The sequence below is a fragment of the Amphiprion ocellaris genome, chromosome 10 (assembly GCF_022539595.1).
Source record: "Amphiprion ocellaris isolate individual 3 ecotype Okinawa chromosome 10, ASM2253959v1, whole genome shotgun sequence".
NCBI classification, from domain to species: domain Eukaryota; kingdom Metazoa; phylum Chordata; class Actinopteri; family Pomacentridae; genus Amphiprion; species Amphiprion ocellaris.
In genome coordinates this window covers 12104435-12130019 of record NC_072775.1, presented here as the reverse complement: position 1 = coordinate 12130019, position 25585 = coordinate 12104435, and the positions used below count along the sequence as shown (strand labels likewise).

Sequence of the window (25585 nt, the reverse complement as noted above, 5' to 3'; positions counted from 1 at the left end):
AGCACCTTGATGTGGAATATGATGTTATGATGAGATCGGGGTGGTTACTGCTGAAAATTTTTGAAGAAATGAAAATGGTGAGGCTTAATGATTAAGGATTGGGGCTGTTTTTGTGTTTTCAATAAGTGCTTATGGAGACACGTTGGCCTCCTGTCGAAAGTATGTGTATGCGGTTCTTGTAAAAGTGGGCTGTGACAGGAGCTGGGTTTAACCAGCTGCTACATCCACATCCACCAGATGGTCTCCACATCCAGATGGTTTTTACCCTTCTGTGTTACTTTTTAGCCCCTATCATATGATTTATCCAGAACTGTTAACTAATGCCTGTCATCACTGATCATATTTGTGGTGTATTGTGGTCCGGTTTGCTTTCCATTTTTTCCATTGGTTCTTTTTGTGTTGGATTTTATTGTTTTTCAAAAAACTAGCCAGAGGGAGCATTTCCTGTGGCCATTTGTCTTACACCGTCTTTCACGCTGCTGTGCAAGCTACCCTGGAGTGTCAGTTTCAGTGGAGGTTCATGTGACCATTGTCATTCCTATGTCAGCTAGTGGATGTTTGACACTTGTAAAGCTGGAGCTATGAGAGGCCTGTCTGCTTTACCTGTGGTCTTTCAACAATAGTGCCTTCTTTTTTTAAAACTTCTATAGTTGTCCTCTAAGTTGTTCTCATTGTTGCTTCAGTAGAGCTCTGAGTGAACATGATTAGAAATTAGAATCTGTTTGTTTGACGCACAATGGTCCTCCAGCTGGCTTTGTTTCTCTGGCAGTTTGTTCTGTCTCATTCAAGTCAGAAACCACCGTCAAACCCTGTGCAGCTATGGTGAAATACATTCACACGGCCTGCTGTATTGCTGTTTTAAAACCTCAGATGGCTGGTACGCCGCCACTTATTATGCAGTTGCATAAGTCATACATTGCTGTGAGCGTGTGCTGAAAAGTTTTGGCAGTCATGTTGTGAATGAGGCAAAGTTTCTATCTCCCTCCCCACCCTCTGAAGTTCTCTCTGTAATGGTTTGTTTAGAGTGTCAACATAGTCGATTACAATGCAGCTGTTGTAATTGATTTGTATTCATGTTGTGAGGGAAGTTGGCAAGTATAAAGCAATTTAATTGACTTTTTCTAGTGCAGCAAAGCAGAGAATGATTATTTGGCTTTTTAATATGTAACATTTATGAGGTGCAATTAAAACAGCATTTTAAAACCTTTTTAGGTTTTTGGCAAAACAGCAAAGCTAGAAAAACTTAGCTAAATTAGTGTTTTCTGTGTCAGTGCGCAGTGTGTGATCGAGAATAGAAGTTTATGGAAAAAAGTTTTAAAACTGTTGACAAAAAGTAATCATCTTGTGATGGTGGCTGTAATTAACAATTTTGAACCAGGTCAACTTACAGGATATTTTCTGGAACTTTCAGCCACATCTTAAGGGTTTCATCTGCAAAGAATTACCTTTAACTAATTGTCTTTTCCTAAAATAATCCTGCTGCTTGAAGGAAGATCTGATTTCTGTCTGGATAGTTGTGGTAAAGGTTTTTTTTTGTTTTGTTTTTTCAATTAGGCATAAACTTGCATATCTACATGCTGATTTCAGATGTAGCCATACTGGTGTGGACATATGGCTTAATGTGCACAGTGTCTCATCCAATTCAGACAAGAAGCCCACAATAATAGCTTTTTGTTGCACTGCCTATTGCAGAGATTGGCCAAGACTTGTTTGACATTTGTCATTTAAAACTTTTGTCAATGTTGTCGTACACAGTGTTGTTGCAAATGACTTCAGTTTGAATCCAAAGCTTCCCAACAGTGTGGCCACTTCTAATTGGATTGCTTTGCTAGTAAGAGGAACGCCACCTCATGATGTTAAATCACACTTGAAATTAACGCCTGCAGGGTGAGAGAAAAATTTGTCTCACCAGGCGACCTGCTAACACTTTCTTCTTTATTCGCAGTAGCCAACAAGCCACGACTTTCAACCCATTTTTTTCAAGCCTAAACCACTTTAATTAAATATAAAGGGTCAGGGTTAAATTGGCTCATGAAAATGTTATGAGATGAATCCAGTTGATTAGTAGTTACTCTCTGTGCATGCCTGTATGTTTTTACTGTTTGCTAACAAATCTATAATGATATTTTTATAGATTGTTCAAAAGTGGGATTTCCCTTCCCCCAGGGTTTCATTAACATCAGGATCAGCAGCTGCTCGGAAAGTGTGTCCTAAATATTCTTGACCACAGCTTGGTTTTCAACATCAAGGATCACCTTCTCTTGTCTCTGAGCTATAGTGATACACCTATCCTATACAGTTTCAACTGGAACATAGTTGGAGGTTTGCTAATTGAGGAATTTGAGCTGCCAGAAGCCCTCATTGGGAGAGGCTGTTCTGTGCTTGCAGTAAATTATAAAAGAGCACAACTTTGCACGGCGAATTACATTTTCAGAATTTTTGCTGTCTTTTTGTCCTAGAAGCACTTTATGTCCTTTTTTTGTGTTTGGCAGAGAGCTTTGTAATTTTGTTGTGTTTAATCGTTGGTATTTGGATGAAATGACATAGCAGCTGTCCTGTGGTAATTTTGATAGAGAAGAGAGAGACTTTTACTTTTGTTTGAAGAAAATCCTGCTAATCAGAGGTCCTTGGTTTTTAGCAGTTCTGTAAAACAAATGATTAAGATTGAGCTTAAAGGGGAAATAAAATGGAAACGTGCAGCGACTGCCAAAATCTTAAAAGCATGATAAACATGGCTTCTAGTCACAGCCATTTACTGCGGGTCTATCAGACTTGTTAGCACTGATGTTTAAAATAAATAAACGCAAACTTTCAGTGTTATCTGAGCCTATAATAAGACTTGTGTAAAAATAGTCATTCTTTGAGGGTCTATAGTTCACGCTGCATTGTTGCAATATTCTATGTATGCTACTCCTGTGATTGTAGACATGCATTGGATCAAGACTGAACTTTTATTTTTGATTTCTATTTGTCTCCGTCTCTGCCTGTGCATCTGTTTTTGTGTGCAGCCACTGTCTGTGTCTTGCTGAAGCTGATATAATTTTTCAATATTTTCTGAGTGCTGTGGTCCAGGTTAACAGTTGTGTAGTTTCTAGTTGCTTCCTTAGCTCCAGACTGATGATGATCTTATTTCAGTGTGTTAACCCCCTTTTGTTTACAGACAGGGATGCAGAGGAGACAACTGTAGTCGTGACTAAAGGTGCTGAAGTGAAAAGAATTACAGGTAGAGGCACTGGGACTCCGCCCATATATGCTGGGTGACTTTTAAGAAGCGGGTGCTAAACTGGGCTGCTGAGTGATTTATTTATTTTTTTGTTTATTTTTTTGTTTCCCCCCATGGAATTAAATCTCTGCTAACTGAGCATTGATAGCTTTCCATATTCACTGCCATATTGACGGTCATTTAGGTGCCATAACTATTATTCTTACCAAAAATGTTTGTGCTCAATCACTTATTCTGTCTTCATGGGTACCTCTCAATGTCATAATAATCGCATAAACATAATAGGGGCTTCTTGCAGTTAATTTTCTACCTAATTGGACTTTCCATCTTTGAATAAAGGTTGAGATTCAGAAGGATAATATCACCTACTGTGATTAAAGCGACTAACCTCTCCTTATCCTCCTCTTACTCTGTGATGTCTGACATTTGCAGTTGGCTTTTTTCCCATGTCCAATACTGCCATAAAAGACTGACATCAAACGGTGCTAACTGACCCTCTTGTTTTTCAGAGTTGGAAACGGACATCACCGTGGGACGAATAGTAGGCTCAGGTACATCTGCAGTCTCACTAGCTGAACCCTACCCATTCTTGTTGGTCCAACACCATTTAAAAATAAATGACTGAACCTTTTAAAGCCTTGGGATATTTCAAGCAGCTCTATTTGAGCTGGGAAACTAGAAATTTTTTCATAAAAAAAAAATAAATAAAAATAAATGTCAGTGAGCTTTGTCAGTCGCATCTGTTCCTAACAGGTGAATTCAAGGTACAGTAATAAAATACTCATGATAACCAGTGAAGAACTAAACATCTGCTCAGTCATCATCCTCCATATGAAGCTGCAGTGTAATACAACACTGCCCTCTGTTGTCTTGGCTCAGTAACAAATGGCATTGCTGTCTGCAGATGTTTTGTGCACAATACTGTAAAATTTCTGTAAAACCAATATTTGTCTTGCCGTTATGAACCTGCACTGTTAATTTTTCCTAAGCTGCTTCTACTTCTTGCTGTCTTATGCTTCTTAATAAACATCATGCACACACACTCTCACTCATCTTGGCTGCTGTGGCAACGTTCCCATCCTCCAGGACAGTGCTTGGATCCTACCCTAATCAGTTGTCGCACATTTCCATTGTCCTTTTCTTTATCTTTTTTCTTCAGCTTTTCTGTGAAGACAAGATCCGCAACTACAGCCGTAATACCGCACTATTCCTACTTTCAACTAATGCTCATGTTAAACCTAGTTTTCTGTCATGCTAATGCACATAAGGCATTTTATAGACATAAATTAATATAGGTAGTGTTTTGTGACCCTGTAAGCATTATTGTGAAATGTAAGACTGCAATAGAAACTCAAATGACATTTGAAAATAAAGTTCTCATTTCATCCTAAATATTTTCCTCCTGATTTTCTGTGCTTCTGTCTTTTACCTCAGTGCTTCACCTGGCACCTATTGACTGTCCATTTGGTTGTCCATAGGTGATCTCTAACTTCTTTTCTAACTTTATTTTAAATTCAACAGATTGTTTTGGCTGGCTTCTCCCTAACCCTGCTTGTTTATCATGAATCCTTAATCCTAATGCTTTTACTTTTTACATTTGCCATATTGTTTTCCCTGTACAAGCTGCACAGGTTGTTTACAACTACAGCTACTGAGCTGATAGTTGATGACATAGACTGGATGACTATAAAAAGCTGCCACCAAAGATGCAAAATTCAATTTTTATCCATCTGCTTTGTGGAGTCATGGTAATGTATCATCTCCATTTCTGTGTTTATTTTGCAGTGTATGATAAGCAGGGCTTTCTGCTGCAGCTGGACACAAAACTGTGAGTACATCTCTTTCTAGTAGGCACTTATTTAATTTAACATGTTTGGCAGTTCTTCATCGTGTACTGCGTGGGATATTTCTAACTTGTTGCATTTAGAACAGCTGAATGCCTGTGTGACTTCATTAATTCAGAAATTGTTTTACATCTGTTTTCACGAAATACTTACTCATACAGGTTGTGGTTGACCAATGAAGCCTGAAAATGTAAACGTAAGACCAATTAATCTAACTTGATGTTTTTAAATAAACACATGGCGTAGCAAACACACATGGTGACAAATGCACAGATGCAATAGGAGGTCTGAGTAATAATTTTAGACATTAGCGTGAATTGAGATGTAGTTAGTGCTTTCCGTTTATTCCAGAGGGGCTGTGGTTTGTCATGGTGAGAACATGCTACAGTAGATAATTACACAACTGTCATTGTGTCAGCGTCTCTGCTGATATGTGTATAGTTCCCTGAATTGGTTTGACACTTCTGCTCTAAACTGCCATGGTGAGGTCCTCTCTCTGCCCCCACGTTACCATGCAGGCAATAATCATATGCTGCCATCACCACCCGGCCCTCACAGTGCATGTCTGTCTACACTTTGCACACACTGTAAGCACTATGTCAGCACACACTTTAAGGTGGATTTCACATGGATTTGGTTTGTGTAGTACGGCTCTTTACTTTATATCTACAGTGCCATTAATTACACAATTAGAGCAAAAGCATACAACATTGCAATTCATCTTGAAGCTTAAATTAGTTTTATGACTTAGGTCATTTATTTCTGCTGTTAGTCTGACCGATGGAAAAGTGCCCCTAGATTTTAATTCCCACCAAATTACTTACCAGCTGGAGGCCAACTAAGGCCAAGCCATTTTAACATGACTAAAATATAGTATATGAGCAAAGAAGTACTTCACATTATGTGCAAGAAAGCCCCAGTCATATATCCTGCCAACTTTGATTTTGGACCTCACAAAGTGCAAAGGCCCGGGCCCCTCTCCCTTCTCCCTGTTTATTTGAACTAGAATCGTGGCATTCATCAGATAATTAATGATCATGGTAGTAATCGGGAGGTTCTAGTTTTAGTCCTGCCAATGTGATTATTTAAACAAGGCCTCTCTGCTTTGTCTTGCCACACACAGGTGATACACTGAGTTGTTGCTGAGTTCCCCGACTTCCTAAGCAATCCACAGCCCTATCTCTGTAGCACATTGTTTGACAAGCTCGTTTTTTGAGGCTTTAAATTTGTCAGTGTGATTGATAAACAGTTATCATGATGTGTCTGATTGATGTCTCCCTCTGTTCCTTTAATGTACAGCCCACCGGAGTTGGCATACAAGTATGGCAACCTCAGCGAAGGCGTGTGCAAGCCAGGATATGCAGCAGCCAAGATGACCACCATCTATCCTAAGTGAGGAGGACTGCACTGTCTTTTACACATAACGTTATATAGCAGCATGAACATACAGGCCAACTTCCTTTAAACTTGCTTGAAGAACTTCACATGCACAGTCAGTAACTTCACAAACAATTCATTTTCTTTGGGTGTCAGTAGGAGAAAAGCTGTGACTCGAACATACCAAGATGTATGATGTCAGTCATCAAGCCAGCCAGGCCTTCAGGGTTTTGAGTTAGAAACAGAGAAGTCCCCACATTCCTATCCAATCTTCCCCAGCTTCAATCGTGTTTCAATCATCTTCCTCCCCACCACAGAAACTCGACTTTGTCCTTGTGATCCCCTCGTTACACAAAAGAACCTTTGTGAAGTACAAGGTCTCCCATCTTTCCCCTGTCATATCTCAGAGCCTTAGAGGCTTTCTCTATGAACGACACCAACCAACTTCCTGTCCTGACTCATCATGAGCTTTCTGGTACCCAACCCACACAGTCCTTCATGGCCCTCTTGATGTCATTGGTTCTTTTGATTTTTCTCTGGGCCTCTATTTGCTGCAAATCTCAGCTCGATCTATAGAACATTGTCCCATTAGCATTCTTGAAGCTAAGCAAGGGCAATTTCTGCATTGCTGAACAATAGCCAGTGGCACTTCAGTGAGAACTTGGCCTAGTTGTGGGACAAAATCACCAAGCCCATTTCCAAGCAAAAGTATTGCACCCAATTTATCTGTCGCCCGAAGGTGCACAGTAACACAAATTACAAAGCCTCAGATGAAGAAGAAAATTGAGTATGTCTGTCCAACAAGTCTGACATATTACAGATTTTGTTTATTAGAGTATTACAACTTTTTCACTTATTTTTTCTGGCATTTTGCTTTTATTTGACATTTAACAGTGCATAGAGAAAGGAAATTCGGGCAATGTGAGGACGACATGCATAGAAGGTCCCCAGGCTAGTAATCGAGCTGTGAATGCCACAATCATGCAGCATGTGCCTTAGCCAGCAGAACATGGGATGTCGCTACAAAACGTTTTCTGTTAGAACCTTTCTTCTTTTCAGATTTTTACACAATACTTCCATCAGCCTGGATTTCTCTTCCTGACTGATGCACCTTTACTATGTAAATTTATCTTCAGAATCTTTAAATATTTAACTGGGTCCATTGAAAGCAAATGGCATAAGATTGTCCTCAGTATACACTGAATGACTTGATTGTCTGTGTGTATTTCGAGACGCGAGCTTCTCTAAACTACACCCTCAGCTGTACTGTCAGTTGTAAATTGCAGTGCTGCTTAACAAGATAGACGAAGCTGTTTTGAGGACCTGCCCTCAGCCTATATGAGAGGCTATGTGTTAACAATGTCCTCCCTTGTAATGACTTCCTCTAATCAGCCGCACGTGTCGGATCAAAGTTCTGTACAACACAGAGCACCCCTGGGAGCCCACTGATTACTACTACCTTCAGCCCAGGCACACACAGGTCAATAAGCACAATTAATGCTACACTTAGTGTAAGTTTGTGTCAATATTCCTGTTTGTACACGAGTGTATATGTATAGTTGAATGTGCACAATGTGTGTTAGGTTGTGATTTATTGTGTCCTGTGTGAAAGAAAGTCAACCACTTAACATCTTCTTTGGTAGCTTTTTTAAAAAATTTCTGCCTGCTTTCTATTCTTATCCAACAAAAAAAACTTTAAATATTCTTTAACATTTTGTCCAAATAGGTGTGGCCCACAGTTTAGCTGTTAGAGTAAAACCTACTTAACCTCTTGCAGTGAGGTCCTTTAACTCTCCTTCTAATCATCTCCTGCCTTCTCCATGTTTGTGTTCTCTGAAGCCCCTTGCCCTACAGAATCCAATTTATTTTACCCACCTCCCCTCTCCTCTGCTTTACCCAAAACTGTTTGTATTGGAGCCCTAAATCAAGTGTTGGCAGTGAACTTGAAGGTGCACGGTTATGAAAATATTGCCTGTGAGAGATGGACCCAGCAGAGGAAATGAGCACAATGCATCCCTGCCTGTTGGCTGTTTTGGGAGCCCTCACTTTTTATTTAACAACAAGCAGCCCCCTGTCTCTCTGCTTTGTCAGGATGTCAGTGACTGACTGTTGGTCAGGCCTCAGTGACTCGTAATGGTCCTGTGTTATTTATAGCCCCTTATGGCCTCAGAAGTCTTAGGTTTAATGAATCTCCATTTGTTTTGGCAGGACAGAAGTCTCTGAGGGTGTGTGCTCCAGTCAGGTGATGTGAGCAGGGGGAAAGCCATACATAACTGCCTCTTCTCAGTCTCTCTCTCCTCTTATCCTTTAAAGCTGGAGGATAATGAGGGTCTCAAAGACCAATTACGGTGCTTGGAAGAGGTTGAAGCTAACCGGAAGGTCTCCCAATAATGTCAGCCATGTTTGGTCATTGTGTCTCAGAGATCCACTTATTTCTGGCGGTGTTATATTAACAAGCTATCCAGGATTCCTGTGTCCTCTCTTGATTTCTCAGTTTAAAATCCTTTGATACTTAGTGTGGTCTGTTGTCTGTCATAGTCAGTATTTATGGTTGCTGAGAAGAACAACTGTGTGTGCGTGTGCTTAACCATAAGACCTTCAGCAGGTTGCAACAGTTGTGTTGCTGGTGGTCCGATTCTGGTAAAGAGGGCCGTGCAACAGTCTCTGTAATATATCTCTCTATGCCTTTGAACATAAACAAAATAATGTGCACCAGCTTCACATATCTCCTCAGGCCGTCTAGCATTGTCTTTTCTGTAGGGCGTGTCCCAACGATCATTTAAATCTGACATGAGAATGCTCACAGTGTCTTGTAGACGTATATCCATAGAGCTTCATGCATGTAAACATTAAAACAGAAATAACTAGAATGTCTGTCTTCTGCTCTCCTCTTGCATCCCTTGAGCTCGACAGCGGGTCATAAAAACACACATCCATCCTGAAGTGGCACATAGCCCAGCACTCGGGTCACAGGCGTGACTAAGGGGAAATGGCTTCTTTTGATTTCGGAGCTGTTATTAATCAAAAGAGGACACACGCACAGACTTATATAGACACACAGGATAAGGAAGAGGCGATGCTGGAAGTAGCAGTTTATGGGGCATTAAAAACATTGGTCACAGGCATGTTTTTGAATGTCACATTCAATTTGTTTTTGATTGTGACTGGCTTTCCAATGAAGAAGTTTAAAATCTGTGTTGTTTCCTGTATGCAAACCTCAGTGAATTTTCTATTTTGATGTTTCATGGTATGTTTTCTCTAAACTGTGAGAACAATTCCAACCACTAATTCAGTTTGTAGAAGCAGTTGTGCTCCAGATCATTTGAGGGAAACAGCATTCTGGTATGTGTGTTGTCTAAGCTGGTTTATCAACACTGTGTGTCTGCTGTGATTTAGGGGTGGGTGGGGAGGTTATGTTGATGGGTTTATGCACCGCAGCCGCCTTCTGTGCTATTCTACGCCTCTCCGTTTCTGTTACCTGCTTAGTTTTTGGCTGCATTGCTGAGGTGTGTGTGCAGCCTTTCCGTGTTTTGGGAAACTTTGACAGTACACAGGAGGTGGAGATGTTATTACTTGAATGACAGCGGAACAATCAAAGTTTGCTATCACCTCTTTGTAACATAAACTTTTCCCAGCACATTAACACCACTGTGTAGCAGGGATTATGAGAAAACACAGGACTTTCTGCAGAGAGGAGAAAAAGTGCAGTAAGGGAATGCACAACAAAACAACAGCCTGACTGATTACATCAGTTAGCCGATATTACCCGGTCGATATTGGCCAGTCAGATGTACACTGATTACCTCTTCACCAACACATTATTAGGCAGGTGGTCATAATGTTATGCCTGATTTGTGTGGGTGAAATGATGCCATTACAGTTTGTCCTGTAAAGCACGCTCTGTCTCCATTCTTTACAATTGTCTGTGTGTAACACATGAAGCAGTGTGTGTTTCACAGTTGAGTGGACTGTGGTGTCTTCATGGTAAGCTGCTTACTAGTTTTTTTTTAAAAATGCATTTGCTGGAAAGTTAAGAAACAACAATGAACCCATTATTTTATTGGGTTGATCGATACTGAAATTTTTTGTCTTAAAAATCCACATCAGTGGACGCCCAGATAGCTCAACTGGTTGAGCGAGTGACCCATGTACGTAGCAGCCTGGGTTCGATTCCAGCTCACAGTCCTTTACTGCATGTCTTCCCTCCATTCTTGTCCCTACTTCCCTGTCTGGCTCTCAACTGCACCTATCAAATAAAGCCAGCAAAAGGCCAAAAAATAACTAAAAATCAGCATCAGCTTCAAAAAGCCTCTATCAGAATAAATCATTCCTAATCACAGGAGTAGATATACTGAGAAAAATCATTGTTGCAACCTGATGCTTTTTTGTTGTTTATTTCAACTAATGAAAACTTTCTTCTTTGTTCCTTTTCCTTCTTCTTCTCTTTCTCCTTTCCAGGTTCATGAAACCAGCACCCATGTTTCTCGATCAGAACTACAGACGTCTAGCAAAAGTCAGCAATTACTTACCTCCATTTGGTTTCAAAACGCAAGGTAAGACATTCATCACGGGGGCTCCACTGCTGTGTACTGTACCTTCAGTAAAAAAAAAAAAAAAACAAGAACTTCTCCTTTTTGATTTGATCTATGAGGATTTTATGTGGTGAGGCTTGAGTATTCCATAATGTTGATGTAACCGCAAGAGACTGATGAAAAACAACAGTCAATATCGGAGAGGGTGAGATATCTTGACTTTTGGTCTCTTCTATGGTTCAGGCTCTTTCTAAGTTTACTGTAATGCAACTTGATCTTTTATTGGACCCAGCTGCCTCCTAAATGCCTACTTCTTTCCAGTTTCCTGCCAAGTTTGTAGTGCAGTTTTCTGTTAAATGTGTTAGTTCAAGTAGATATCTCAGGGTCATCTTGTCAGACTTGGAAAAGCTTCGTCCAGAGCCACAGAAGACATACAGATGTTATTACAGTTTCTTCTTGGGATTGGTAAACTTAATTTCATGTTTAAAACAGTTGAAGTAACCATTTAAAGCTGAGCAAGTGTTCTTGTGCTGCTGTCTCTTTTAAGTTTAGATGTTATCTTGGAGCTTGATAGCGACTACTTGATATAGGTTCTGTGTTTGCAGTGCCTCTATGTTAAATATAATCCAACAAGGTTATCGTGTTTTCAATATTGGTCTGATGATTTACAGTTTTGTGGTTTACCAGCATTACACCTTGGTCAATAGAGGTGCTGAAATAAAAAGTAATGACTGCCAACATTCTTTACTTATCAGCTAGCATCACTTGGCTCCTCATGCTGTATGTACTTATGACATCATTGATGAAGCTCGTAAGATCAATCATCAAGCTGCCAAAATGTCTTTTGACAAGTTATACTGTAGTTTGATAATCAGACTGAATTGTGTTTTGTGTTTGACTTGTTGAGAAAATCAGAGGTGTGAGCAGCAATTCAGATGTGTGGAAAAGTATTTTTAGGATTTTTTTTTAAAGATTATTCTTTTGTCATTATTGCACAGCTTGTTTTTGGCAAAAAGTGTTTTTCCTTAGGTTTGTTGCTCTGCCTCTTCCTTACTTATGACAGTATGAGATCTGTTATCATGTTCTTGTGGACAGCTTTAGTTGTTGCCAGTTATGCAATTATCAAATAATAATGCGAGCATTGATTGTTTTCACATTTCCAGGTGTGCTTTGTTATTGAGCAATTAAAAATGTCAAAAGTGACTACTAAACAGTAGCCTTTTCATGCAAGAAATCCCCTAATGTCTGGCTCACACCATCCATGCTTGGTTGTTGTTTTACTTCTTGGTAGCTTCCAGTGGTTGGTTTTATTTTTGATCTGGCTTCCATCTGGCAAAGTGTCCGGATTGTTTAAGCTCAGACACTCACGAGTCTTATCAAACCTTAATTCTCCTCAGTCTTTTATTAATTTGCAGAGAGCAATGGAAAACATATAGGCTCTCATTTTTAGCAAATTGTCGATAGTTGAAAGGACATATATCAGCAGCAGCAAAATAGATCAGCTTTAGCAAACTAATGTTATTTCCATAATAGCTTAAAAGGAAAGCTTGGCTGTTTTCTGGAAAGACTTCAATGTATGGCTGCAGGATATTAGGATATTTGGAAAAAACTGATATTAGAGCGTTATGTTTATTGCTGCAATGTATACTTTGAAATATGGAAAAAAAACTGCTTAGGAAATACAGCATGAATATAAGTTGCTAACTTTAGAAGATGCAGTCTGTCGTCAAAGCACTGCAGCCTGATTCACTTGTTTAGGACCATCGCCTTCATGTTCACCACATTGTCTGTTGTTATACAGACTTAATGTGTCTCACTGAGACCAAGCAGCCCCAGCAGCAAACATTTATCTTGTCCCCGTTGTGATGTTCTCACTCACATGATTATCAAAGAATGCCATTTGTTGGCAGTGACTTTATAGTTGGAAATCCTTGTATATAAAGTGGACTGTAAAGCTTACGTAGGGCTTTATTCTCGGCTGGACCACAAGTCCATTTTAGCTGCATATTATTACGTTTGTGACAGCTCTTTTTCAGCTTTAGCCTTGCTATGCCTGACTGCTTGTCAAGTGACCAGGTCATGTTTTTAAAACCCTCTTTGGTAACTGTATGAATTAGTATCATGTCTCCCACAAGGTGAAAAGTTATTGCATCATTAGTTTCTTTGTGCCATTTGGAACATTTCTCATATGATGTAACACTGTCAGAGATAACCAAAATAGTTTATTTGCCTTAGATGGCTTTCAGATCTGGCTTTTTGCACATCATACAGAGCTTTGTAGTTCTGATTTAAAAGGCCAAATGAGTAAGTCATGTTGCCTCACGTTGCAACAATTGCAAGACGCTGCTGACAGAGTACCTGTTTTTGATCAACATCATCCTCTCCATTGCAGAAATATTTCTGTACAACTAAAGTTGGGTTTGTATTTGCAGCCAGATCATCCCTCTAGTTTTTTTTGTAACAGTTTCTTTACTTTTCCCTGCACATTTCACTTCACACATACAAAACCTGTATCCAAGACCCCCTAAATGTAAGTAAGGTATGTTCTTTCAGACAGACTTCTCTTGCAGTTAGTCGTGGAAAAGAAGATCAGTGTGACTTTTCTTTTTAGATTAAGCAAAAAAACAGAGTTCTAACATGTGTTAATTTGACTTGCAACGCAGATGCAGATATGATATATCATGCAACCCTACTAAGATTTACGTCTGATTGTCTTAATCAATCCATGAGTCTTCCAGTAAAACTTTTAATCATATTAACATTTTATTTAAAACAGTCAGTCAGTATTTGGAGTATGAAGCTGGTGAAGTACAGTAAGCTACAGCTGTTCATTGAAAATTTCAGACATAATTACTCAACATTTGATTTACTTGGCTCTTCATCATCTTTTTTGCTTAAACTTAGAGTTTTGAACATAGACAGCTACTAAAAGGGTAGTTTTTCTGCCTTCTCAACCAACAAATCATAATATTGTGATACTCTTATTATACCTCGTTCATGAGATTATGAATACTTTGTCATCTTTTTCACAGGCTGGGCTTCTGTAGCTGTAAGAGATATATATCTGTTTGCTGGATGAATTCTATTTTGGGACCAGGGAGCTTGATGTCTCCAACACTCTAACATTAGTGTCTCCACAAACAGTACTTGTACTTGTTCCCTGACCTTAACACACTCCAGCACTTCAGATATCGAACCAGTACACAGTACCATGGGAACTGGAGAGATAACATTAATCTGGCTTCATTGACATGCTCTGTCACATATTTTCCAATACTTTGAAGCAGAAGGCACAGTGAATGTTACCTTTGTGCCCTGGCAAGTTCTCAACTGTCATTCGAACACACACACACACAGTCGCAGCCACTATCAAAAGAGCACTCCCGGTGTGAGTGTTACACCTGGTTTCTGTTTTCTCCACGGACTATGATGGCAGTGGGGTTTCCCTTTTAGTGGTACTCATGTGGAGAGATGATACGTGTGGATCTTGAATAGAACGCCACAAAGGATTCCAAATTGAGAACATGGAGTGGTGCTGGGGGCGAGTTTTATTTTTACTTTTATTTTGCCAAGAAGTGTCTTTGGCACAGATCAGCTTGAGAACAGCAAAACTGCACTTATACCATCTCAGAGAAAAGCTACACTCACAGCAATGCAGGTTGCCAGTCAGCTACTGATCGGACAAAATGTATGAGTGGTTATATTTTGCATTGGTAAATGTAGTTTTCACTGTAAAGTAAGTGTCTGGATAATGTATTTCAGCAATTCAAAGTCAGCATTTTTCCCCTTTTTGGTTGGAACCAGTTTTAATGCTTAAATTGGTAGTGTTTCATGAGCTTACCCCTGTTTTTATATTAGGCTGAGAGTTGTCTAAAATAGTGTTACTACCTGCTGTGGCTTCAGTTGATAAACTGAACTGTTTAGGAAGTGTGTGAATTTGCAGTGCCAAGGCATGAATAGTAAGTTTGAAATGCAATGTCTTGTGTGCTATGTTTGCATATTTGGGGAATCTGTCTGGATGAAAGACGCAATTTGAAAGAAACTCTTTGCCTAACTTTAGATTTAACGTCATAACCATTACTGGCCTGTTGTAAAGATCTTGGTTTCATCAAGTCCACAAAGCTTTTTATAGAGACACTTGTGTATTCAACCTTGGTTGTCCTCATACTTTGCGACCGTCGCAACAAATTCCTGACATTGTATCCTCATCTGCTAATTCAAAAGTTTCAAAATACATGAATGATATCACGACTGTTTTCATTCCCAGCATGCCTACCAAATGAAGGCACACAGACCGTTATGTAACTTTACACATAGTTATGAGGAAACATGATTCAGCCAGAAAGGCAAAGTGAACTGGTGCCAAATACTTGCACAAACTTCAGATTTAGAGTCCACAATAGTCAGTCCTCAGCAGTTTGATTGTTTAAAGATTTTTCAAATATCCTTAATAAATTAGTCATCATTGTACTGCAATTAATTATTGACTTTTGTCTTCTTCCCCATGGCGGTTCATGTTGAGTCAAAAGCCATTTTAAGAACAGGTCTAAGAAATATCTTTCTGTCATCACAATATTCTTTATATTGTTTAGACTACACTCTCTCCAACAATGTGTCTGTGTTTATGTGTTATGTGATGCTTCTGCCAGTCCTCTGTGTTGCCAGTAAAAATTTTTGTCGTTTCAAGAGTTCCACGCTGGATTAATGTCTGAATGTACAGCCATTCGTCTTTGGCTCCACCACGAGACATACTTTGCTGAAATGTTTACCCCGGATCCTTACAACAATTAGCTTCCATGTGGCTCTCTGGAAGAGAGCACTGCCCATTGTGATTTTTTACTTTTCACCCGCTTGTATCCAGGTGTGGTCCTTGTGTTTATGCTGCTCGGGGGTGATGCTTGACGCCAGACATCGACACCACATCCAAACAATGGGCTGTGGCTCTGCTCGCCTCTCCTCAGCAGGTTAATCATTAGGATCGTTAGCCAGGGTGAATGGACTGTAATATGTCTTACAAACTGCTTTGAGGCCCCAGTCTAAACTCTCTCCTTCTCACTCTCACTTTTGCTGTTTCTCTTGGCTCCTCTTTGCGGACAGTTCGCTGCACGGTGATTATAATAAGTGAAGTATAAGGCAATGAAAATAAAGGGCATTTTCTAACAATGCCAAGTAGATTGACTGTCATGTAGAAAGCAAAAAAAGGAAATAATTTTGTAGTATCATAATATTTAAATCCATCTTGTCCTTGTGTGGTGCTTCAAAATTACTAAAAATATGGATCATGGATCAAAAATATTTGAAAACGCAATGGAATTGAGGTGTTATGAAAGATGATTTGAGAGGCCTAAAAATGGCCAGGAGGAGAGAGAAATATATGTAATATCTAACGCTGGAAGAATCACTCCCGCAGAATGCCCAGAAGAACATGGCAGGAATGCGTGCTATGGCTAAACATTCCCGTTTCTTACCCTGCGATCAGAGGGGTGCAAGCCACGCAGGGAGACAAGCTCACCATCGCCCACTTAACCAGGAGAATGTGCTTGTTTGAAAACAGCATTCCTCTCTGAGTGCTTTTATGGGAGAGTTTCTACATACACACAGGCATACCATCCCGAACTCAGTATGTCTGTTTCGCCCAGATTCACTCCTCTCCAGAACACAACAGCTTTTTTCCCTCCGTAATCTGACCACTGCTGTTTCTGACGGTTGATTGGTCACTTCTTATCTGTGACTGAATAAACGGAGAGAGGTGTTCTCTCCTCCTCTCTTAAGACCACCTAGATTGTTGTATCTCTAGTGGTATGTCGAGATCCTTGGCAGTCGGTTCATCTTCTAAGGGGCTTGTCAGATCTTTCATTTTCATTATTGGCGAACAACAGTGTGTTAACCTGACGTGCTGCTCCGTGAGGAGTGAGTGCTTGAGGTGATTTGACAGAATTTTGGATGTAGAGAATTTGACTCTAGTAGTCCTATTAATTGCCAGGAAACTTAATACCCATTATAAATCACCCTGATATTACAGCTAATACACTCATGTAAGCTTTTTAATATTTATAAACTGTTATTCTGTGCAACCTAATATGTCTTTGTCCTCCTCATTGTGGTTCCTTGACTTTGTTTTCCCCTGCAGAGAGAATAATAGACAGCATCCTAACTACCACGAAAAATTTCGGACTCGGAGACGAGCTAGACAGGTACCCACACCTACTCACACTTATGTCATCATGTAGTCCTCTTTTTTCTTCTATATATCAATTACTTGATTTTACTAACTTGTGGCTGTCCTGCCTCCCAGTCTGAGCTGCAAAAGATGCATCATCGTGGGCAACGGTGGAATCTTGTCCAACAAGTCTCTGGGCTCCCGTATAGATGACTACGATGTTGTAGTGAGGTAAGATGACACTGTGATTAAGAAGTCCAAGCAATTTGTAACGTAAATACACAGTGTCATAGTTGAAGAAAAAAAAGCATGAACATGATGGGATCAGTACCGGTATATTCGTTGATATTTTGTATTTCTTCATTTAAAGAAATCTTAAAGTGCATATTGGGTGAATGCAAAAATTTGAGTGCCCTTGACCATATATATTTAGTAGATTTTTTTAGGTGAAAAGAAGTAAGTACACCCTCTGCAGCACACAGACAAAAAATATGAGACTTTCTTTAAATGTCAATGCACTCTTGCTTTTTTTTATTCCATGTGCTGAATCTTTAAATAATATTAGACAGTAAAGAAAAAGTCTTAGCACCCTATTTATTCAGTACTTAGTAATGTGCCCTTTTGCAGATATCACAGCTTTCTTTTCTATATTTAGTAATTTCCACCTACTCTTGCTGTGGATCACCTCAGGTTCTGAGATGTTTTTACGCTTTCTCACACACTTATTTAAGATCTCCGCATAGATTGGTGATCAAATCAGGAGAGCGTTGTTCCAAAAGCTTCAGCTTGTGTCTCCTGAATTTGAGATATGATTTGGATCACTCTTGTGTTATAGAAGCCAGCTTCTTTTCATTGTCACTTCCTTTGCCAACTGCCTAACTTTCGCATCCAGATATTGCTGACATTTCCTTGCACAGTTTCATGTGTCACTGAGACAATCGCAAAGCAGAAAGTTTCCACCCTGCGTGTACAGTAGACTTCATCTAATGCTGCTTCTCTTGTTCTCCAAACAAACCTTTGGAGAAAGTGGCCAAAGACCTCAGTTTGAACTTTATCGGTCCACACCACTTGTTTTTAAAATAGCTGGTTTATTCAGATGCTGCTTTGCAGACTTGAGATGTTGACTTTAGTGATGAGGTTGCAAATAAGGTTCCTTTCTGATTACTCATTCTTATAAATCCAACACTGCACAGTGGAGCAGTGCACGATCACTCATTTGCAGCCATGTGGGGGTTATGTTTCGTCTTTTTACTCAGCTAAAGAACAGTTTGATCTAAAAGTTTTCTCTGAACTTCAAGATTTTGTGTTCCACAGTTCTTCCACTTGACTGAATTTGGAAATTGGAAATCTGGATTGGATTATTTTATTGCCTGTCCTTGCTTTGCAGTCATTAGTTTGCTTCATTTAGTTTGCTTCATTTTCAGAACTCTTTCAACTTAAGTTGATAGTTGTTGGATATTACCACAAGGGTTGCAAGTTTAGTAAGGTCTTGAACTCTCAGCAGGTAAAGATTCATAATGAAACTTGTGGGCCTAATAAAGAACTGAAGGCCTAACAAGTTAATGAAGTCCTGAGATTGAACAACTGCAAGGGTTCCTACACTTATTCTACAGTTAATCTTCATAAAGATGTAACAGTGCATTAATATTTGAAGAAAACAAATTTTTGAATTTCTGTTTGCTGCCAGGTTATATTCTCTTGTTTTAATTTTAAACATGTCAAAATATACAAAATGCAGATGTGGATTAAAATGTGAATAATACAAAATCCCACATACTTCTTTCCTTCACTAACACCTTTGTATGTGCTGGCAGGTTGAATGAAGCCCCTGTAAAGGGTTATGGCAAAGACGTAGGGACCAAAACCACCATTAGGATAACCTATCCGGAAGGAGCTATCCAGAAGCCCGAAAACTATGAAAAAGACTCACTTTTTGTTTTTTCTGCTTTCAAACCACTTGATTTCAAGTGGCTCAGACAGATGGTCTACAAGGAGAAACTGGTAAGCATATTTTTGAATTACTGTTACAGAATTGCAATTAAAATCCTGAACTTTAAAAACGTACAGAAATAATGGCTCAGATATGCAGGCGAATCTGCAACACTCAGAGTGGGTGTTTAAATATATATACTGATCCAAAATGAGAACAGCATTTAGCTCCAGACCCACTTACATTTTTCTCATTCATTTCAGCATTTTTTCCATCATAGTATGTGTGATTTTGACCAGCAGCCAGCTGAATTATGCTGCAGAGAATTTTTACTTCTTTGGGTGTCGAAATGTGTTTAAATATCTGAGTTATGTGTTTTGGTTTTTTTTAGCAAAACGTAGCAGTCTAACCTCTGATCACATTCTGAGCATTCCTTTCTGTGGAAGTGTAAATCTTTTTTGTAATGGGGTTATGAGGACAACACAAATCTCTGCTACATAATTTGTTTTAGGTGATTTTAGCTGCCTAATGGTGAAAGGGAAATTGAGGTGAAACAGTCACGAACACTAACAAGCAGTTTTTTTTCTTCTTCTTTTACCTTGTAACAAATCTTCAGGGTGTCCTCTGGAACATTTACATTTGCCACTGTTAAATGGCAGGTTATAATTTAGCCTCTTAATCACAAAGGTCAGACTAAATGGCAGAACTGTGTCTTTCTTATCTCTTCAAGTCTTAAAGAGGACAGCTATTTTAATGGCTCTTGTGTCCTTTATATCCACTGTCATAAAAAAGCTCTCATAATCATTTTCATTCTGTTCTTGTTAAACAGTCTATTGTATCTCTTTGACTGAGATTATTTTGAGTCCACTCAGCTTCAGGACAAAGGGAGCACTTAATAGAAGTTCCTCATAAAGGTAGTCACTTTGAAAGGAATATACTAGCTTTTTTTTTTTTTTTTTTTTTTACATGCTTTAGTCTATTTGCTATGCATGTCTTTGGCAATTTACATCATTGATGATTACTTCTACAAAGCATATTTGGGCCTTAAAGTTTCAAAAGAACAAATATCACAAATAGAAACACACATTTAATTCCTTTTCACTAGCCTATATCTCAAACAAGTTTCAACTCCCTGCAATATCGTTTTTATATTACAATAAAATTATGACCTACACATAGCTGCCGGGAGTTCAAGACATAAAAAAAAGCACTGCTTGCTTATATAGAGATAAAATGTGTAACAGCATGTCATTATAAATTAAACATTGCTGTGCTACAGAGATGCCACAACCCACGCATCATATTCCCCAGAGATTAGGAAACATGCTTGTTTAGTGCAGACTGTAGCAAAAATCACATCTGTGTCAGTGGAAAACAATAGAGAAAATGACCATCCACACTAAAACCGGATTATATGGTAATTGCAGTATCTGTCAAACTAATTGCATTGTGGGTTGTTGATTTATGTATTTTTTACTATTGTTCCACCATACTACACAGACCGAATAGTCATGTTCCTATGACTTTTTTGGTATAGGATGCTTCTGTCTAATCAGAAAATACAGGACTGTGGAAATCCACTGCATTTTCCTACGCAGTTGTGGGGCTGGCTGGAATTTTTACAAGGTGACATTTGTCAAAAGATAGTCATGAGTGGGGATAAAAAATCAGGAGAAAGGGACTATGCAGTCATAATGGGGAATGGAAAGGGCACACAATGGCAAGCTGAAGCTAAGTAATGGTGTGAATTAGGATTAAAGTACAAGAGAAAAAAAATAGATGGAAAGGACAAAGTGAAATGGGGTAAAAGGATAATGGCTGGGGAAAAGAAAATGAGCAGTGGAAGGTAACAGTAAAGTAAAATGGAAGAAAATAGCTTGCTTGGCTGGCTGATGGCCCCTTCAGCCTTTGATAGGGCCCAGATTTCTCTGGCGTGTCAGAGGGAGAGGACAGTGGAAATGGCTGGTTGGGATAATTGATCTGGCCTCTGGCGTCGGACTCAGCTCTCTTTGATCCGCTGAGGAAGGAAGAATGTTTCTCAATGGTTAATTATCAAGGCAGAAAAAATCATGAGTGTCTTTTGGTTAAGCCTTGATGATAATATGGTGGAAGAGAACTGACAGATGTGCAGAGACCCTAGTTTGACCTCTACGTAGGCAATATGCATGTGCAGTCTTTGATTTACTGTTATGAATTTAGGATGCAGCGGTAACAAAATTCATGGTTTGGTGTGAACAGTGGTTTTGAATTCGAGGTTTGGGTTGTTTTACATTGAACATGCATTCTAAAATTCTAGTTCTGGGAGCATGAATATATGGACATGATTAGACTTCTGACAGTAACTGCTTGGCTCGCTGCCTGAACCATACTGAGGAAATTTCATTCCGAACCAAACGTCCCATACTGAGCCATTCAGGATGAATACATGTACTGTTACAACCCTAATATAAACATTGTGCATCACTTTGATTTCATGTTTCATGGACAATTTACTCCACTTTAAATGGCCAATTTGGGTCACTGGAGCTTTGTTTACAATGTATGTATGTATGTATATATAACCGAAGACACTATAATTGATAGACTTGCCGCTTAAAGAATCCCTACTAGAAATCTATTGAAGATTTCCAAAGATGGCAGTTGTTGAACACGTCTCATGCCTCCCTTCCAAATGTCAGTTATCTATTTTGTTTAAACTAAACCGGAAAACTTAAGCAATCACCTTTTAATGTTATTTTAGGGCAAAGAACTGGTGATCCTATCCATGAAATTTTTATTTCCTGGTCACCATTTAAATGGCCGTTAGAGCTCCCTTGTTAGACTTGACTATAAGCACTTTACATAAACAGACGATGTAAAATACCACACAAAAACACAGTCGTGTTTTATGGAATTACATTCCAAAGTAAAACCCCAAAGTGATTCAGGTTTTCTGGTAATAGTGTTGGCGCTATGAACAGAATTGTTGGTCAGTTGCTCAACCAGTTGTTTTTAAGCACCTAGGGTCAGATGTGAAGTCAGCTGCCTTGTTCATTAGTGCCAGGTATTGTTCGTCAGCGGTGTTAGCTGTTTGTGTTCAGAGTGATGTTGTGTTCAGATCATTTGAGAGTGATGTGTATTAAGTAGCGCATGTTGCTCAGACATAAATGATAATTTGTTGTAATTTTCTGAAATCCCTGTAGCATTTATGTGAATTTTTGATCACATTACTGTATGTAGACATGCAGGTCATTAAAATTCATAATTCTGCTTATTAAACATTATTGTTTTGGGAGAACCAACAAGGCTACTGCAAGCAAGTAGTTTGCTTTTTCATACATTAAAATGAGTTTCATGTAAATTTAACATACAAATAGCTACTCAAATGCCAGTAAAAACCAATGGGGGACGAAGAAATTGTTACCTTTTCAAAAAGGTAATGCCAAAAACAAAAACCTGTGTTACCAGGGCAACATTGTCTATTTGCTAGTGGATTTGAAGTCTTGGCATCAACATGAAAGGAACTGAAGTCCTGTTAAAAGACTTATCCTATCTACATTGTACCTGGCTTAAAACCAGCAAAGGCAAATGCAGTGGAAACATAAAGAGGTATTTATGAATGCATGTATGTGTTTTCTGTGAATTTGGGAAATTTTTCCGAAAACAGTGGCACAATTCCTTGTTGTATTATACTTAAGCTTATGACTTATTACCCAACAACCGGTATTTAAACCAATAAAAGGGAACGGTGACTGAGACATTTAGTACGGAGAGTAATATCTTAGACTTTATGGGATAGACAGCAGGAAATCCTCCCTGTGCTCCATCCATTTTGTGTATCCTAGAGGGAAACATAATGTAACTCTGAACAGTTGTCCTTTGGGAGCTTTTACGTCTGTCGGTCCAGTGGGGAGTTTCTTTGTGTAACCTGCACACTTACAGCTGGAAGGGATGCGAAACCTTTTAACTCGCCTTCTGCGGTTATGGAAGCAAGCGTATCTCTTTTCTTAAAGGTTGGTTGGTAGTACACAGTTGTGTAGTCACAAAGTGACTCATCCAGCCAGTGGTCAGCGTACTTTACTATCCGTGGCTATTGTAGCTCTTGAAATGCCTTGAGTGTAGTCTTGGAAAGCTGAACCGAATACAAATTGACGAGGACATTTCCCAATCTGTTATTTAGTGTTTTGTACACTTTCTCAAATACATACACACATTGAAGTTCAGCTTTGCGAGCTTGACCTTTGTCTTGATCAGATCTAAGGCTTTTAGACACTCTTCCCTCTCCAAATGTGTCCTTTACTACATATACAATTACAGTACCACAACATCACAAGGCTTCCAGCTTTCATAATCCCTCATTAGTGCTGGTCTCCGTGATTACGACCCGACTTTGTCACTCTGCTTGAAAGCCTGACCCCACATAAGCAACAGTCTGGTTGATTGCCGCATCACATGCTGTTTACAAATGTGCTCAAACATGATTTCCACGATTGTCGATGTTTTCTTTTTTTCCTGTGTCTAATTTCGATTTTTCCCTCATGCACGGCGCACACTCACGGTTCATGCACACACAGCCGCACTTGTTTGTATATGTGGGGATATTTTTAAACAGAACCAGTGAAGGATATACAGCCGGTGGTAAACACAAGGTTTGAAGGTGGAGTGTCGGTGTTCTATCTCTCTTGTTTGTTTACAGAAGCTTTCCCTGCAGGCTACAGGGCAGAGAGATAAATGATGGATGCAGACAATTTCAGGAAGAGAGCACTTCTCCTTTAATAGGAATACAGCCAGGGGTTCTTACTCAGAAGTATCAAAATACGGGCAATGCCAGAACTTCAGTCTGCAAGGAATTACTAAATTAACCAGTTACCTCACATCAGACAAATTTTCTAAATGAACTTTGTCCCACTAGAATATTTTTATGGAGCATTTCCTCTACTCTAATGACCAGATTTTTTCGGTTTATTGCTATGTAATTTTATCTTAAAAAGCTTATTGCAACTTTATCGCTGAGGATGCTCTCCAGGAAGCTATATGCCTCTTTTTTTAAATCCCAAACATCTGTGAAGAAGTCCCAAGTAGCATGCATACATGCATTCATAAACATTTACATACTTGTAAACATGATTTTGAACATGAACCAAGTGACTAACACAGTGTCCGGATGTCACTGATTACCATGAGTGTCGTGTTTCAAAAATGACTCACCTACCAAGCCTGCTGTGATTAACACTCAGACCTGTACACCGAGTTCCTTCAGCGGCATGTTCTGATGTAGAGGATCTTGGGTAATTAAGCATTTAAGCAAGTTTGAATAGAACACTGATGTGTCATAAAAGTTCACAAGAAACACTTGTTTGTTTTTCAGTCGGATACCAGTAGGTCCTTGTGATCTTCCTTGTGACCTTTAGAGATGTCACCTGTTGTTTCCCAGAGACCACGATCCACATCCTAGTCTCCGGGGTCACAGTGTTGTCACTGTTGGCACTGTTTTTACGTTTGCCGTCATGGGAGTGTGGAGACGAGGGTTTCACACACCGGATAACCTCAGAGAGGCCGGGAACTGAGAAACCACCGCGACCTTAATGGGGGCAGAGGTCATGGTATGTGTCAAGAAAAGCAAAAGACAAATTGGCGAATGTTTGAGATTCCTGACTAACAAAAGGGAATAAAATAACCAATGCTTTTCACCTCTCTCGATCATACCCTACTGTGCACCTTCCTCTCTCCTTTCCAAACAGTCCTTCTGAAATGGTTCCTCTTCAGTGGAGCACTTATGTGGTGAGACACTGTAACTTGTAAACTCAAAGGCCTAACGTGTACACAGTGCTAATGACCTCCAGACAAGCGTAATTGTGATCGTTCGCAGTTCGGGGCTGCCGTTTTTGTTTCTAAATTGCTTTAAGTTGGCCTTCCGGATTCCAGTCCACCTCGTTTGAGTCGTCCACTCCATAAACATCAAACACAACCACATCCTCGCCCACCAGTTTACACGACTTAAGAAGCCAGATCGAGCTAAATGGTATGATAGCTGCCTATCAAAGGAGTTGAGGGACATCTGTGTCATTCCAGCCATATTGTAGGATTTTTGTAGAGCATTTCAAAAGTAGGACGAAACTTTGAGAACAGATGTATTCTGTATCTGGTGGCAAGATGGTCTGGCTTCACAAAGTTTGTTTGTGTTAATTTACATTGTAGGGATTTAGAGCCACCTGTAGTAACTCAGCATATGTGAAGCATTTTGTCTTTCCCTTAGCCCTCATATTTCAGTCCAGTTCAGTGCATCTAAACTTTACACTCTGTCCCCCTGGACCCATAAACTGAGCTATTTGCTTCACTCAACACAGAGAAACATTTTAGTTTAAAGGTGAGTTAAGTTTCATTGGCCTGTGCTTTAAGCCACAATGAAACCAAACCACACTGAAAATCATAAACTCAAGCCTCTGAACCAAGCTGTTTCTTATTTGGGCATTTTTACATTTGTGGAGCGAAGTACAACTGAGGTGTATTTTCAGTTTATGCCTATGGGAAAGGCATACA

General features: G+C 39.4%; 1 protein-coding gene across 8 annotated transcripts in view; it reads left to right on the top strand.

The window, feature by feature from the left end:
- The window catches only part of st3gal3b (ST3 beta-galactoside alpha-2,3-sialyltransferase 3b), a 55892-nt gene that overhangs the window by 16263 nt on the left and 14044 nt on the right, over positions 1-25585 (top strand). For 6 of the 8 annotated variants that reach the window (XM_055014236.1, XM_023273443.3, XM_055014235.1 and 3 more), the window contains 8 exons: positions 3161-3223; positions 3733-3774; positions 5009-5051; positions 6367-6459; positions 10903-10997; positions 17107-17170; positions 17272-17367; positions 18951-19137. In XM_055014236.1, coding sequence (XP_054870211.1) covers positions 3161-3223; positions 3733-3774; positions 5009-5051; positions 6367-6459; positions 10903-10997; positions 17107-17170; positions 17272-17367; positions 18951-19137 — 683 coding nt within the window. The remainder of the gene's footprint in view (positions 1-3160; positions 3224-3732; positions 3775-5008; positions 5052-6366; positions 6460-10902; positions 10998-17106; positions 17171-17271; positions 17368-18950; positions 19138-25585) is intronic. The other 2 variants (XM_023273447.3, XM_023273448.3) reach the window with 2 other exon arrangements.